At 33.7% G+C, this 13,638-nt stretch overlaps 1 protein-coding gene across 1 annotated transcript; it reads left to right on the forward strand.

Annotated features, from left to right (window-relative positions):
- Positions 1-18: 18 nt before the first annotated feature.
- LOC120350477 (conserved oligomeric Golgi complex subunit 4-like) lies at positions 19-12,921 on the forward strand (the record flags this gene model as incomplete). The annotated part of the gene is given in 9 exon segments (XM_039423938.1): positions 19-294; positions 1,904-2,101; positions 3,074-3,251; positions 5,086-5,282; positions 5,958-6,114; positions 7,622-7,893; positions 9,258-9,505; positions 10,917-11,127; positions 12,667-12,921. Coding segments are annotated over 9 exon segments (1,797 nt in total), but the record flags the coding sequence as incomplete, so codon positions are not given.
- Positions 12,922-13,638: the final 717 nt, after the last annotated feature.

The raw sequence follows: 13,638 nt of genomic DNA on the forward strand, positions 1-13,638 counted from the left end.
GAAATAACAAATTTACATTTTACAATAATTATACAAAGTGCAACATAACCTACAAATTGTGTATAATAACTGTAATAATATTCATTAGTTTATTATCTAGTGCAATTGAACTATAATCATATTTTATATCACATTATACTTTTTGAAATGCAATTCCAATTATACAATACTATAAATTAAATAGCCAATTACATATAATAAAATATCTACAAAATGATGGACTGCATAGATTTAAGTACGCCTGACGTGGAGGAGAAAATTAATGAATCTTTAAGACTTCTTAGCGAAAAAGAGGTAAATATTGTAATTCTATGTATTATGTATTTTGATTTTTCAGGAATACTTTGTCCAAGTTTGAGAATTACTATTACTTGTATTTTTGTCAAAGTACTCATGATCTATTATACTTACCGTATTATATTTTTTCATACCGCTCTGTAAGTTATATACAAATAATTATTTTTAATTTAGCTAAAATATTTTTACTTTTTTTCTTAAAAAAACAATCTTTTGAGCTGTTTATCATAATAAACCTCACTCACCTCACAGCTTTCTTAATTTATTTAAAGTTAAAGACAAACATGGACAATATGATTGGCATTCAGCCGATTTTCACTACAGCTAGGTACGATTACTATATAAATACTGTATGTGGTTGCCTATATTACTAGTTTATGAAAGGCCTATTATCAGTAATGTTAAAAATTAGAAGTAACAAGGATTGTTAATCTGATTTGATGAATAAGGGGACTTCTGAGTTTTGAACACCAAGTTTTGAGTGACCAATGCAAGCACTTCTTTGCTCGCCTTGGTGTACTGACCGTCATCAGCCATTAGCCTAATACATACTCCTGTGCTTGGTGTTTGTCAAAAGGATACTGCATACTCTGGCTGTTCGGAGTAACATTCACTACCATAACAACAGGCACCATGCACTGTTGAATGTCCACAGGAGACGCCTCCACTATTTGCACGCCAGTTATAGGACTTCTGCTCTGCGTGTGTAGCAGTTGCATGAGGCCGCCTTCAAGATAACCGTCAGAAAGTTCCTGTGTGGCAAGACATAGGGTACTCACCTCATACTTCCATCCTTCGTCATAACCAGGATTTGGATTGACTGGATCTGTAGTGCAGTTGACTTGGTCATTGTCGTAGGGGTTGACGTAGTTACGTCAAAATATAGCATACCTTTACTTAATCAAAATGTTATTAGAAGTTGTTGCTGTTTGATCATTGTCATCTTAATAGTTGTTTTTATGTTAGTTTCATGGCACCATCAATCCTACAAGTGTGGGTAATAAATGAAGCAGAAGGAATTAACAGCTACTGACACTGTACTAAAGGATGTTTTTCAGTCACATTCAGTACCTACGTCAGTTTGATATGACGTCCAGTACATGTCAGAGAAATCCTTCTGCTCTAGATACAGTCACTTCATGTGATAAAGCTGGGCTAGATGCACACTGCTAGTGCCAGCCAATATTTGAGCTTGGGTATCAATACATTTGGCCTGTACTCTACTGGATATCAGGAAAACATCTACATATTAAAGAAGAAAAGAATTGCATTACTAATCTCGAGTAAGGCAGTAAAGGAAAACTTGTATCTACCCCGTTACAAGTGAAATATAGTTCAACTGTCATGAATAGGATGTTCTGACACGATTCTGTCATGTTTGTTCGTGCCTTCCTATATCCTGTAGGATTTTATTAGGATAGCCTGTAATTAATAAGCATTGCAAACCATGTTTTAATTAATTAATTAGTATGCTTATTTGACACAATATATCAAGAGAGGACAAGGCTATTGATTATTGTGTTGAATATTAACGATAATACTTTTTCTCAAAATATCATAACAAATGAAATATAGGTAATTTAAAGTACGTAATTAAAACTTGCAGGAACACTTGGACAAGCAGTTAGAAGCTCTGTCAGCCAGAAAAAGCTATCTCGAAACAAAGATTAGAGGTATCACAAAAGCTCTTCCGAATCTTCAGATAGTTCACTCGGATTCTGAACAATTATCTGAAATGATATCATTCACTTGTACTTTGGCTGAAAATGTCAGTGCCAAAGTTCGTCAGCTGGATGTCGCTAGAGTAAGTTCCTGAGTAAGCAAATTTTTGTGGTGTAATGAACTACATAAGAATACATTTTATTCAACTTTTATTAAAATTCAGTTCACACAGCTTACATCATTCTTTTCAGAATTAAATTCTCTACTATTTTTATTGCGAAAAATTATCTGTTTAATGGTCATTAAAGAAAGTTATTGGGCATCAAACGTAGAAGTCTGTGTTTTTCTACTTTTGCATATTTCAACTTTTTCATCAAAAACTACTCACACTACAGCTTCCAGACTAGTTTTATTGAATTTTTCAATATATTTTTACATATGAATCCAGCGTAAGTTTCTCAAAAACTAGTCCCCAAACAATTCAGCATCGGTGTATTTCACCAGAGGAACTGAATTCCGGGCGAAAACTTTAACTCTGTATAGCTCGCTAATGAAGCGTTTATGGATATATGTTTATTAGAATTTTTTCTTATTTCTACCTCTACTATCACGTATTAAATTATTTTACCATAATTAAGAATCACCCTTTATAAATAGAACTAAGAACTTCCTCTACTGCAAACATTACCCAAAGAACTAAATAGCAGAACGAAATTTGATGAATGAAACTGTCGAATAATTGCGCCCAGACCGGGAATCGAACAACCCGGTACCTCTCCCTTGCCGGGGGAGCGGCTTTACCTTTTGGACAGTTTCATTCATCAAATTTTTATCCGCTATTCAGTTATTTGGGCAATATTTGCAGTAGCAGAAGTCCTTAGTTCTACTTATATAGCATAATTGGATATTTGAAATAGGTGTTATTGTTATAATAATGTTCCAGCAGTTGGTTGAACTGCAATTTCCAATAAAATCTTCCATAAATTATTATTTAACTGACATTTGAGTCCATGTATTGAACCATTAATACATTTCTAATTATCCTATTTTTCTAATATTGTTTTGTAATGTTTGGTTTTAAGGAAATAAATTAATGGTGTATTTATTGAATTAGAGTCGGGTGTCAGAATGCCAGCAACGCGTGCATGACCTTCTCGATGTGCAGCTGTGCAGTGACGGAGTGCAGACTGCTCTGTCCAGCGACGATTATGAGAAAGCGGCTGCCCACGTCCATCGCTTCCTCACCATGGACCAGAGTCTATTGCAACAGACTGCCGATGATGTACAACAAGGTTTCATAAACATTCTTATAAATATTCCTTCTCTACTTTGATCATTGTAATAAATGCACTCCAATTCTGTATTATGTTATTAATTCATTAAGAAAATTCAAATTAAATTTATTGTTTATATTACTTGTAATATCAACAGAACACCTAATTCGGCTATATACAATCATGAAAATCATCAGTTTAAGAATAGCGGTTTTCTCAAGTCATAGTAATTAAACTGCTACTGTGTTATTTATGTTCTGGATAATTCTGATTTGCATAAAGTTGCGTACAGACTTACGCTCTGCTCCGCAAACGAACGTTACACGAGCAGATCGCAAGATGATCGCAGGTCGCGCAAGAAAAGAACGCGAACAGAGCGCGAGCTTGGAAAGTTTGTGGGGCGAACCAAGCAATAGCTGCGCATGCGCGGTCAATGTTTTTGTTGGATCAGTGAAGTTGAGATATCTGTGTTAAAATATTAAATTACCAACATTCATAATTAATTATTAAATTATAAAAATGGAATAATATAACATTTTAAAAACATTTTTAATAATTCCAGCACATTAGCATTTCAAAGAAAAAACCGAACTCCCAATCAAGCCTTTCACCTTTTGAAACATTGACAGACATAACGTTTTGTAATAAAACATAATTATAAATGCAATAAGCATAATAATTATTATCAATTTATTATATAAACATAATTTTTTATTAGTCTACCCTGCAATCCTGGTCGGAATATTTTATTTAGTTTTGTCACCGACACCGTTTCACATTTGTGAGGCTAGGTTGAAGCGTATTGAAGTCAACAATAAGACAAGCTCGCGATCATCTTGCGAACACATTGCGAACCTCTCGCGTAACATCTTTCGTAACGTTCATGATCGGAGCGTGTTCGTGGCACGTATATCTGTACGCACCTTAACATGCCATGACTACCTTTAGCTTATACTATACTATTATTCAACTTGACGATATTCAACTGTGCACTTTTGTGATAATATGCTGTGTTTAATAAATATCTTATTTTTTCAAATTTGAAAAATTGATTCCAACTGCAAAATGGTTTCCACAGCATATTTGTGTTCTTTACATTTTATCTTTATATTGTTGATACATTACAGTAATTAATTTTCAACTACTGTACCTACGTATTTATTAATTTACAACTCTGATCAGATTAATTGTTTCTTTTGCTTTCTACAGAGGCTACCGTCCTGCGGTGGTTGGATTGTGCTCTAGTTTGTTGTTATTTTATGTAATAAGTATCATTCAATGTTTTTTTTTTAAGCAAGTACATTCGATCATTTTGGCTGAAAATAGTCGAATAATAATGTAAATTCATCATGAACCCAATCAAAACGTCAGTCCAAAGTATCTTTGAAAAGCACTAGATTGAGCATTTATTGATGTATTGAATAACATACAGTTTTATTCATTTTGTTACTGTTGTTTCATTCCAATGTATAATTTATCGAATGAGATTGATGAATTTCCAATACAATATTCAATTGATCACTTTATATTGAATGGCGAGTAACCAACTGAGAAATTTATCTAATATTTTCATTCAAAATTGATCCATCTAGAAAAAACTCATCTCAGTTATCTAGGAGATTTAAGAGTTACTTTTTAATTCTGGCGGATGTTCAAATGTTGAAAACTATTAGAAAGGTTCGGTGTAAGGGCTTATTTATTACTTAGTGAGTCAGTTTTTCTTAATTCAATGCAATGTTTTGTTTTTAGTTTATAATAAATTCCGTGAATACCTGTCAATAACCATTAAATTATCCATACAATAATTTCTTTCAATTACTTTGTTTTACGTTTATATATATATTTTTTTTAGATTGTTCTGCGGTCACTAACTCGTTGTCTTTACTCCAAGAGGCAGCCGGCCAATTGAGAGACATTGTCACCATCAAGTTCACTGAAGCAGTCCGTAAATCAGATGCGGCTTCAGTTGAACGATTTTTCAAAATTTTCCCTCTCATCAATATGCATGATTATGGATTGGAAAAGTATTCAGCGTATCTTGCAGCTAAGGTGAGATGATACCGAAGCTCAAAATAGTGATTTATTACTTAATTAGTGGATCCATATGAAAGTTTCACATGTGCTGAGTGGATATTTTAGGTTAGATCATCAATATTGCCCCTACCTTTTGATCGTGATTGTACATCGAAATACAACTCTCTCCGAATTAAATGGGATCTATGAATAATGTGAGGGCTTTTCAAACTCTGTTTCCGTAGCCATTCAGATGAAACCATTTATCAGAGTTGAAAACGATTAAACACCCGTACCCGAACGCTATTAAAAATTATACATGAAAACCATTGACTGTAACAAAGTCTTTTTCTCCTGATCAGGTTCTTGAAGCTCTAAAGCTCTTGGAACTTTGTATCGGAGGACCTTCCAGCTTTTTTACATGCTACGCATCTCACTAAAGGTAATTTGCTGCCAACACAAACTTTGCCACCCACAATTAATCTAAATTTCTCGCCGCAATATGATTTGAAAATTAGAGTTGCGTAGTAATTGGATACTCGATATTATCTTCTATGGGTCTATATCACTAAAATTTGTTGAAATTTTCTTTGTTAACGAATCGAATGTGAAGGCTCTTCTGAAATATTCAATCCTTCAGATATAATAATATTAATCAGTGTATTTGTAAATTCTCATTTTCATTCATTATTTTCGTTCATACTTTTTCAGTTGGATGAAGCATCAGCGAAAAGTATGAAGTCGACTCTGGAAACGCCTTCCAATGATAAGCGTGCCTGTGTTGTATTCGCTGATATGCTGACAGTTCTATTCGAAACAATTGCACGTTTGTTCGAGATTCATCAACCTCTCATAGAAACATATTATGGTAAATGATCTTATCAGTTTTTTTCATTTTTGTCATAGATTTTTGTTTTGTTTTGAACTACTTAGTTTGGATTCGATTCATACTTTCAAAGAATTCATTCATTCATTTTATTTATACAATAATACATAATAGAAATGATAGGGAGAGAAAAAATAAGGTAACCTTGTGCTATTCCACTCTCAAATTTAGATAACACATAGTCCGAAATAGGTTAAATCTCGTAGTTCTTCAATTCACAAAATGTTCAGTCCTCAAGTATTTTCACAAATTAGATTTTCGAATTTAGATGCTTCAAAACTAAACATAGAAGAAATATTTCACATTATTATAACTAAAATAGGAAATATTCACATATTAAAAATATAATTTTGAAGAATTACCGGAAAACAAACTTAATTGTTCCCTTAATCTAATTTTTCTTCCATTCAAACTTTCAAAGTAACTCATCTATCAAAGAACTTACTAGCCTACAACCTTTTCATAAACGGAAATTGCCAGAAGAATTATCTTATAGAGATTCAATACAAATTTGAACTAATCTCAGTTATATTATATATTAATTAGAGTATCATTATAATTGTGAAAATGCAGAGTGATTCGCATTGAATGTCCTAATTTCAAGTGATTATATTTATTTTTAAAACCGGTGCACACAAATCAATTTTACATCAAGTTACTCACAGAAGCATAACATTCATGATGCTGTTTTATGAGTGTTCTATGTGCCATCCTTTTGAGACTCGGATATCTCAAAAAAGTAGGGTCTGAAAGCATGCATGCTCAAGAAAGTAGGGTTTGTGGAAAAGCACAAAAAACGTTCATTATGGCGAATCTCATTCTTAGCGATGAGGCGACGCTTCATTTAAGCGGTCAAGTCAATCGACATAATTTTCGTATATGGGGAACCGAAAACCCTCATCAAACAGTGGATCATGAACGAGATTCGCCCAAGTTAACTTTTTTTGTGAATTCTCGCAAACTGTGGTGTATGGACCCTAAGTTTTAGTAGATGTCGTCCGAGCCTTAAAAGAAGGATCGAACCTCATACACCATCATAAACTTGATACTTCTGTAAGTAATTTGATATAGAATTGGTTTTTGTGCACACTTTTTTTAAATAAATATAATTGATTGAAGTGGGATATTAAAAGTGGACAGAAGGAGTGGTCGAAATTTTATGCTATAATGTTTCAGGTTTTTTCAATATTGAAGAGTTTATTTTGTTTTACCGTTTCCAAACTTTTAATTAGAAATTGAATTCCTAGCAACTTTTTGTAAGTGGATAATCGTGGATGTGGACACATGTTTGTTGCACATAACTTGAATTCCCACAATTTATTCGACCAAATTTAGGGAATGAAGCTGTTTATGACTAACGACTACGTTTTCTCTTCTATAATGCGAGTTAATGCTTTATTAAATTTAGTCCTAATTAGTAACGAATAGTTAGTGCAAGGTAAAGGAATGAATAAATTGGGAATATATTTTTTGTTATGTGTTTTCACAGGCCCAGGACGTCTACTCAAAGTGTCTTCAATCATCCAACAAGAATGTGATAAGCAAAGCAAATTAATCTTGAACGAATTCAACAAGCAGAGGTCAATGGATAGAAAAATTGCATTGATCAACGAAGTTGAAAGACTCGGAAATTCCAGCAGTTCCAATGCATTGAATGCAAACAGACTTGATCCGAAAGACATTGATCTTCTTCTCAGCGAAATATCAATTATGCACTCACGTTATCAGCTTTATGTGAGATTTCTCCAACGTCGCATTTCTGTAAGAATTTTCTCAAATCGTTGATTGTTGAAACTACGAGATTAAATCGATATCTCTCACAGAATTTAAATATTGCTTGTCGACTGTCCTCAATGTATTGCAGGGGAGAAATAAGTTTACTCAGGCAGTTGCAAGAATTCGAAAAATAAAAGCCGTTTGATCGTGAAAGATCCAGTACACTTATTCACGTCCGTTGCTTACAGCATTTTTAAAAGTTAGGGACATGTTAAATAATAGTGAATTGTAATATAATTGCTATTACAATGAAGCGTTGCAGTTGAAAACTTTGAGCGATTGAAAGTTGAAAGCAATTAAATTTTTTTAGCAGTTTTGAAATACTTGTTAAGCTCGGGACACACATAACCGCACCGAGCCCGTGCCGAGGTACGGCCGAGCTACGTCCGCGACACGGTGATGATGGTAGGAGAACACACATATCCGTGCGACAGCCGAGCGGCAGCAGTGTCTCAGTTCTGTAGTGCTAAAAATGTGGTATGATTTATGAATGTGTTAAACTATTGTTAATAATATAACACTATTAAAGCTTGTTACATCCAATTCAAATTTATATCTTTCAATTTCTGTAGACACAGAAGATGAGAATCATAGTGTTGGAATATATTATTTCGGTGCATAACAATACGACAAACAGTCATGTATCGTAAGTATATATCAGCAATAAAATTGTTATCTTCTGCCTTATGTATCTAAACGTAATTAGTTTTAAATTCAAAATTCAAGACACAGTCATTCTTATTTCACAGTCAAACTCCTTATTTTATACTTTTGCTGTTTATTTTATCATTTATTTATATTATGTCTATTATACCTTTGGCTTAACTTATTATTTGGTTATACTTTTACTTTTGGTTTAACTTGTTTTTCCGTTCAACCATATTTCTCATAACTTTGATCGTACAAAATTGGAAAATTCCGTATCTCTTCAATCAGTTTTTCACTCACTCTCCATTTTACACGAGGCCGCACCGTCTCCGTCAAAAAGTAAACTGAACTAGACGGTGACGGAGCGGGCACGGCTCAGGCAACGTGTTTGTTGGTGACGGTGCTGACGCGGTGCGGTAGTATGTGTCCCCACACAGAGCTCGGGCTCGGTGCGGATATGTGTGTCCCGGCCATTATACCTTTTAAAATACGTTTTTTTTGTTATGAAGCCTGAATAATAATTTTACTCCATAAAATAATAAATTTGACTTCTCTCCAAGTACGAAGGAATTATCAGTATAATAGAGTACCTACTCATCTACCTCTCATTACTTTAAAAATTACACTTTAATGCGTTGATGACTCCTTAAATATACTAGATTGTTTTTTTCTCATACATTTTCATATGTTTGTGTCTACAGAATGATTTAGAAATTGGCATAAAAGATACCGCTAGCCGAGCCGTGCATCTGAGTGATATGGAAGCTCTTATACAGAACAGTGATTTGTGTCGAAGAATGCAAACGCTTCTCGGTCATTATCTATTATTGGAACGTTACTACATGGAAAATAGTGTCATAAAGGCTGTTTCAATCGATACAATTGACAAAGGATCTCAAACTTCAAGCATGGTTGATGATGTTTTTTTCATTGTGAGGAAATGTATAAGGTTAGGATACTGGCTTTGATCAACTATGATAATACTATAGTGAGGTCCACGTTATAATGGCAGTGTTTGATTAGCAATGGTATTGCTATCCTTGTCAATCATTCAACAAAGCGGATAGCGCTATCTCTCTCGCTTTGCTCTGTTGCCAGATCGGATTTTAACAATATATTTAATCAACAGAATTTTTCATCTTAATTATGAAAATTCATTATGGAATTATTAAAAAATATGATTCCTTGCTTAATAAAATATAATTGATTAATTTAAACGAGAATGAACAATTAATATTGCATATTAATCCTGTATCAGCTACCGTCAAGAAGGCATTGACAAGACAGTGAGGATCGGCAAATGTTATTCTCCTATCTTTCTCCTCTGCCATTCTAACGTGGACCTCACTACAGCTAACCAAACTATTATCATCTTAGTTCTTCAACATACTTCAAGCTATAGGGTTGCAACTGAAATCTTAATATTAGACAAACGTATAATATGCAAAAAATTTTTGTTTATTAACATTATCGTTTGTTTAAGTTATATCACAATTTCTTAGAACATTTATTACTTCAAATACTAGATACCTACCACGTTATTATTTCCCATGTCAGAAGTAGTTCATGTTGTGACTACCAGTAAGTGAAAGAAAGGTGTGCTAGAGTGGAAGCTACTTCTATATTAAAAATGAACTATTTTATTAATTCTTTATTCATTTATACAATAAGTACATTATCAAAATTTTTAAATGCCACTGTATGACAAATTGGTTGAAATGAACAAGCTGAAGACTGTTTGTCCAACTTGTCAAATGTCCAACTTAAATACACTAGAGCCTAAGTGAAGTTACTTTGTCTCCAATCTTTATTGTAAGTCCGTCCAAGAAGTATCCGGTTTTTGTTCTATCTGTGGAACAGAAATTTAAAAGCTCAAACAGGTTTCCTAGACTTAATTCGATCTTTACAAAATGCCATGAACATATTCAAGTATCATTCATAAGTTTCAGCGAAAATATATTCTCTTTTCAAAAACGGCCGTAAAAGTCTTTCAATTTCAAAATTCAATCCGAGAAACTGAGAAGACATTTTTTAGAATGATTTTTCCTTTTTTTAATATCTTACAAAATTCAGGCGAATGCTAAAAAATAGAAATTATTGTCATGAAGATTTGTATTGATACTAATTTAAAAAGGAAACACACGACACAGATAGATTAAAAACACCTTTCAACTTTCTTGACTGCGTAGTGAGTGTATATTAATAAATTAAGCTTTAATATAATAAAGATGCAACTTATCTTATCAACTTTGCAATCTATCGTACATTCCTTCAAAAGATAATATCAAAAATATTTATTTTGAATATGCAATTAAAAATATTTAGTGTAGAGTTAATTTAAAAATGATTAATTTTGGCAGGAGAGCTGGTACAAGTGGGAGTATAGACGGCGTGTGTGCAGTGATCAACAATGCGTGTGGGGCACTTGAAACAGAGATGTGTTCAGCGCTTAGAAATCAATTGAAACTCGGTTTTCCGTCCGGCTACCTGGATCTCACCCAAGCCTACAACGTGATGCTCCAAGGTAGACTACAAACATCCGATTCCGAACAAGCAAGAAACACATTTTTGGTGAGCATCAACTCAATCAACTACAACTTAGTCAGTTGAAGTTCCTTTTCTATTGTTTAAGTCTACCACATGTGTCAATCAAGTTCAAATTATAAAATTTTTCAAAATTCGATAAAACCCAATGAAATCTGTGCAGGAAGCTCTGAATGATGTTCAATTCATAAATACATTTAAACTTAGTCCAGTTGAACTCACTGTACTACTTCTCCTTTGTTACAAGCTTTTCACAGTGGTAATGAAATTTAAGCTCTATAAGTAATTAGAATCTTCAAAATTTGATTAAATATAATGACAGCTGTGCAACAAGTCCTAAATAATGTTTAATTCATAAATGAATTTTTGAATAATCTAATGTTTTATTGTACTACCTAGTTTAAATTCTCATTTTCCAAGCATTTAACAAGGATGGCACAATTATTGTTCGTTTGTGATGCACACAAGATGCAATCACGCAAGTAGGAACAGCTGTGTTCGATATGAATTTCTCGATGGCTTTTATTGCTGACTAGCAGGTAACCCGTGCTTCGCAAGGGTCTATTTTAAAACTTGACGTAATGAAATCCAGAAGAATTTAAAATAGGCCTATAAGAATCCTCGGTTGATTAAGAATTTATAAGCAGCATTTCAAGTAAATCAGTCCAGTAGTTCAGAACTGATGATGCGTCAAACATAATTTTCCTATAGTACTTTACACCTGTATACGTGTATAATCCAGTTCTTTAATATAATAAAATTTTTTAATTCCGACCATATGATTTGGTGATTTTTTATGAAATCGTATGTACTATTAATGAAGTTTGAACATTAATTCTGAAAAATCTAGAAGGAAAATTGAAATTTGGGCTTCCAGGTGCACGAGATTGATATTTTTAGAATCTATGTTCAAAATTAGGAGATCTAAATCATTCCCGTTTTTCCGGTATGCAATCCACAATTTGACATGTTTTGATGCGAACAAACGAACACACGAACAAACACAACCCTACTCTCTCTTATTATATAGATGTGCCCACATAATTTTTTGTCTGTACATGGAAAGTGAGTGGATGGGTTAATAAGATGATTATCCATGCATGCTCGATTCGAACTTCAGGTTTAATAGAACTTGTGTTTCGATTCAGTTTAAGTTCAAGTTTGATAAGCTTAATGTACTATACAAATTAATTTGAACAATTATTATCATCATCACTAAAAATAATGTTATTTGATCATCGTTCTACATCAAGCATACGGTTCTCACATCACTAAACATAAGATTCATTGATAATAATTTTGTTGCAATTAGGCTTTTTTATTTGCTTGTGGCGAAACTCCAAACCGTAGAAACCATATTTAAATTTTAAATATCTCAATAATTTCTGGTCATAAAGCTTCAACGATTTTCACACATATTTTTGAACTTCAAACCTGATCAGTCATCTAGTTTCAGTTCATTGGAAATACAAAACACATATTATCAATTTTTATTGAATATATCTAGCACCAAATCACCTTCTCTAAGCTGAGGCATCACGTCACCACAGTGAAATGTGTTTGCAGATCTACCTGAACAACGCTGACGTGTGCTCTGAGTGTGTGACCACGCTGTGCCGCAGCCTCAGCCACGAGCTGCCCTGCTCAAGTGAGCACGAGCGCGCCAAGCTGGATAGCTGTCTGGGGGGGCTGAGTGTGGTCACCGCCGCCCTAGGCGCCATCGTCGACTACGGCCTGCAGCAGCTGCAGGTGTCCGCCATCAAGCCCCGCATCGGGCCCTGGGTCGACACCTTCTTCACGCTCTCGCACAATCTCACTCAGGTAAGCTGCATTCATCAACACAATTACATCATCTATAATCTATAATATTAATAAAAATCGAGCCTCAAATTTTGACATTCAATAACTTTTTATGTGTGCACCAAATTTGATGATTTTTTTAGTTTTTTGTTTTATGTTCAGAACCAGGTTAATGGCCTAGCAAATTTATAATCCGAATTCAGGGCTCTTCCAACGGTCCTTCAAAGTTTACTTCCTAGTATTAACCGAGCAATTTCTGTATATGGTTATCTGGTTATGTATGTCTAACGGATCTCGAAAACGGCTCTAACGATTTTCACGAAATTTGAAACATAGTAGGTTTATGATATAAAAATTCGATTGCACTAGGCCTCATCCCCGGGAAAACTCGCTGAAGGACATGAAAAGGATAATAATTATTCATCCTTAGAAAAACAGATGATAATTTCGTCGTCTATCGATAACAGGAGATGTGAGTGCCTGTGTGGAAGAGAGACAGAATTATGTTCAGCTGTTCAACTATTTGCAATCAATCAGCTTATTCACGAGAACTAGAAGTAATCTAGAAATTTTAATCGATTTGATCAAAATAATCTGGTTTGTTGACATGACATGGTATATCATTCTAAATAAGAGTATATCATAATTTTCAAAGTTAATTATTATTTTACAGTTTTAAGTGATTAGAGTGTTATTTTGTTATTTATTTTGGTTTGTAAACACTCAAAACTTTTCTGT

The sequence above is a fragment of the Nilaparvata lugens genome, chromosome 3 (genome assembly GCF_014356525.2).
Source record: "Nilaparvata lugens isolate BPH chromosome 3, ASM1435652v1, whole genome shotgun sequence".
In the NCBI taxonomy this organism is placed as follows: domain Eukaryota; kingdom Metazoa; phylum Arthropoda; class Insecta; order Hemiptera; family Delphacidae; genus Nilaparvata; species Nilaparvata lugens.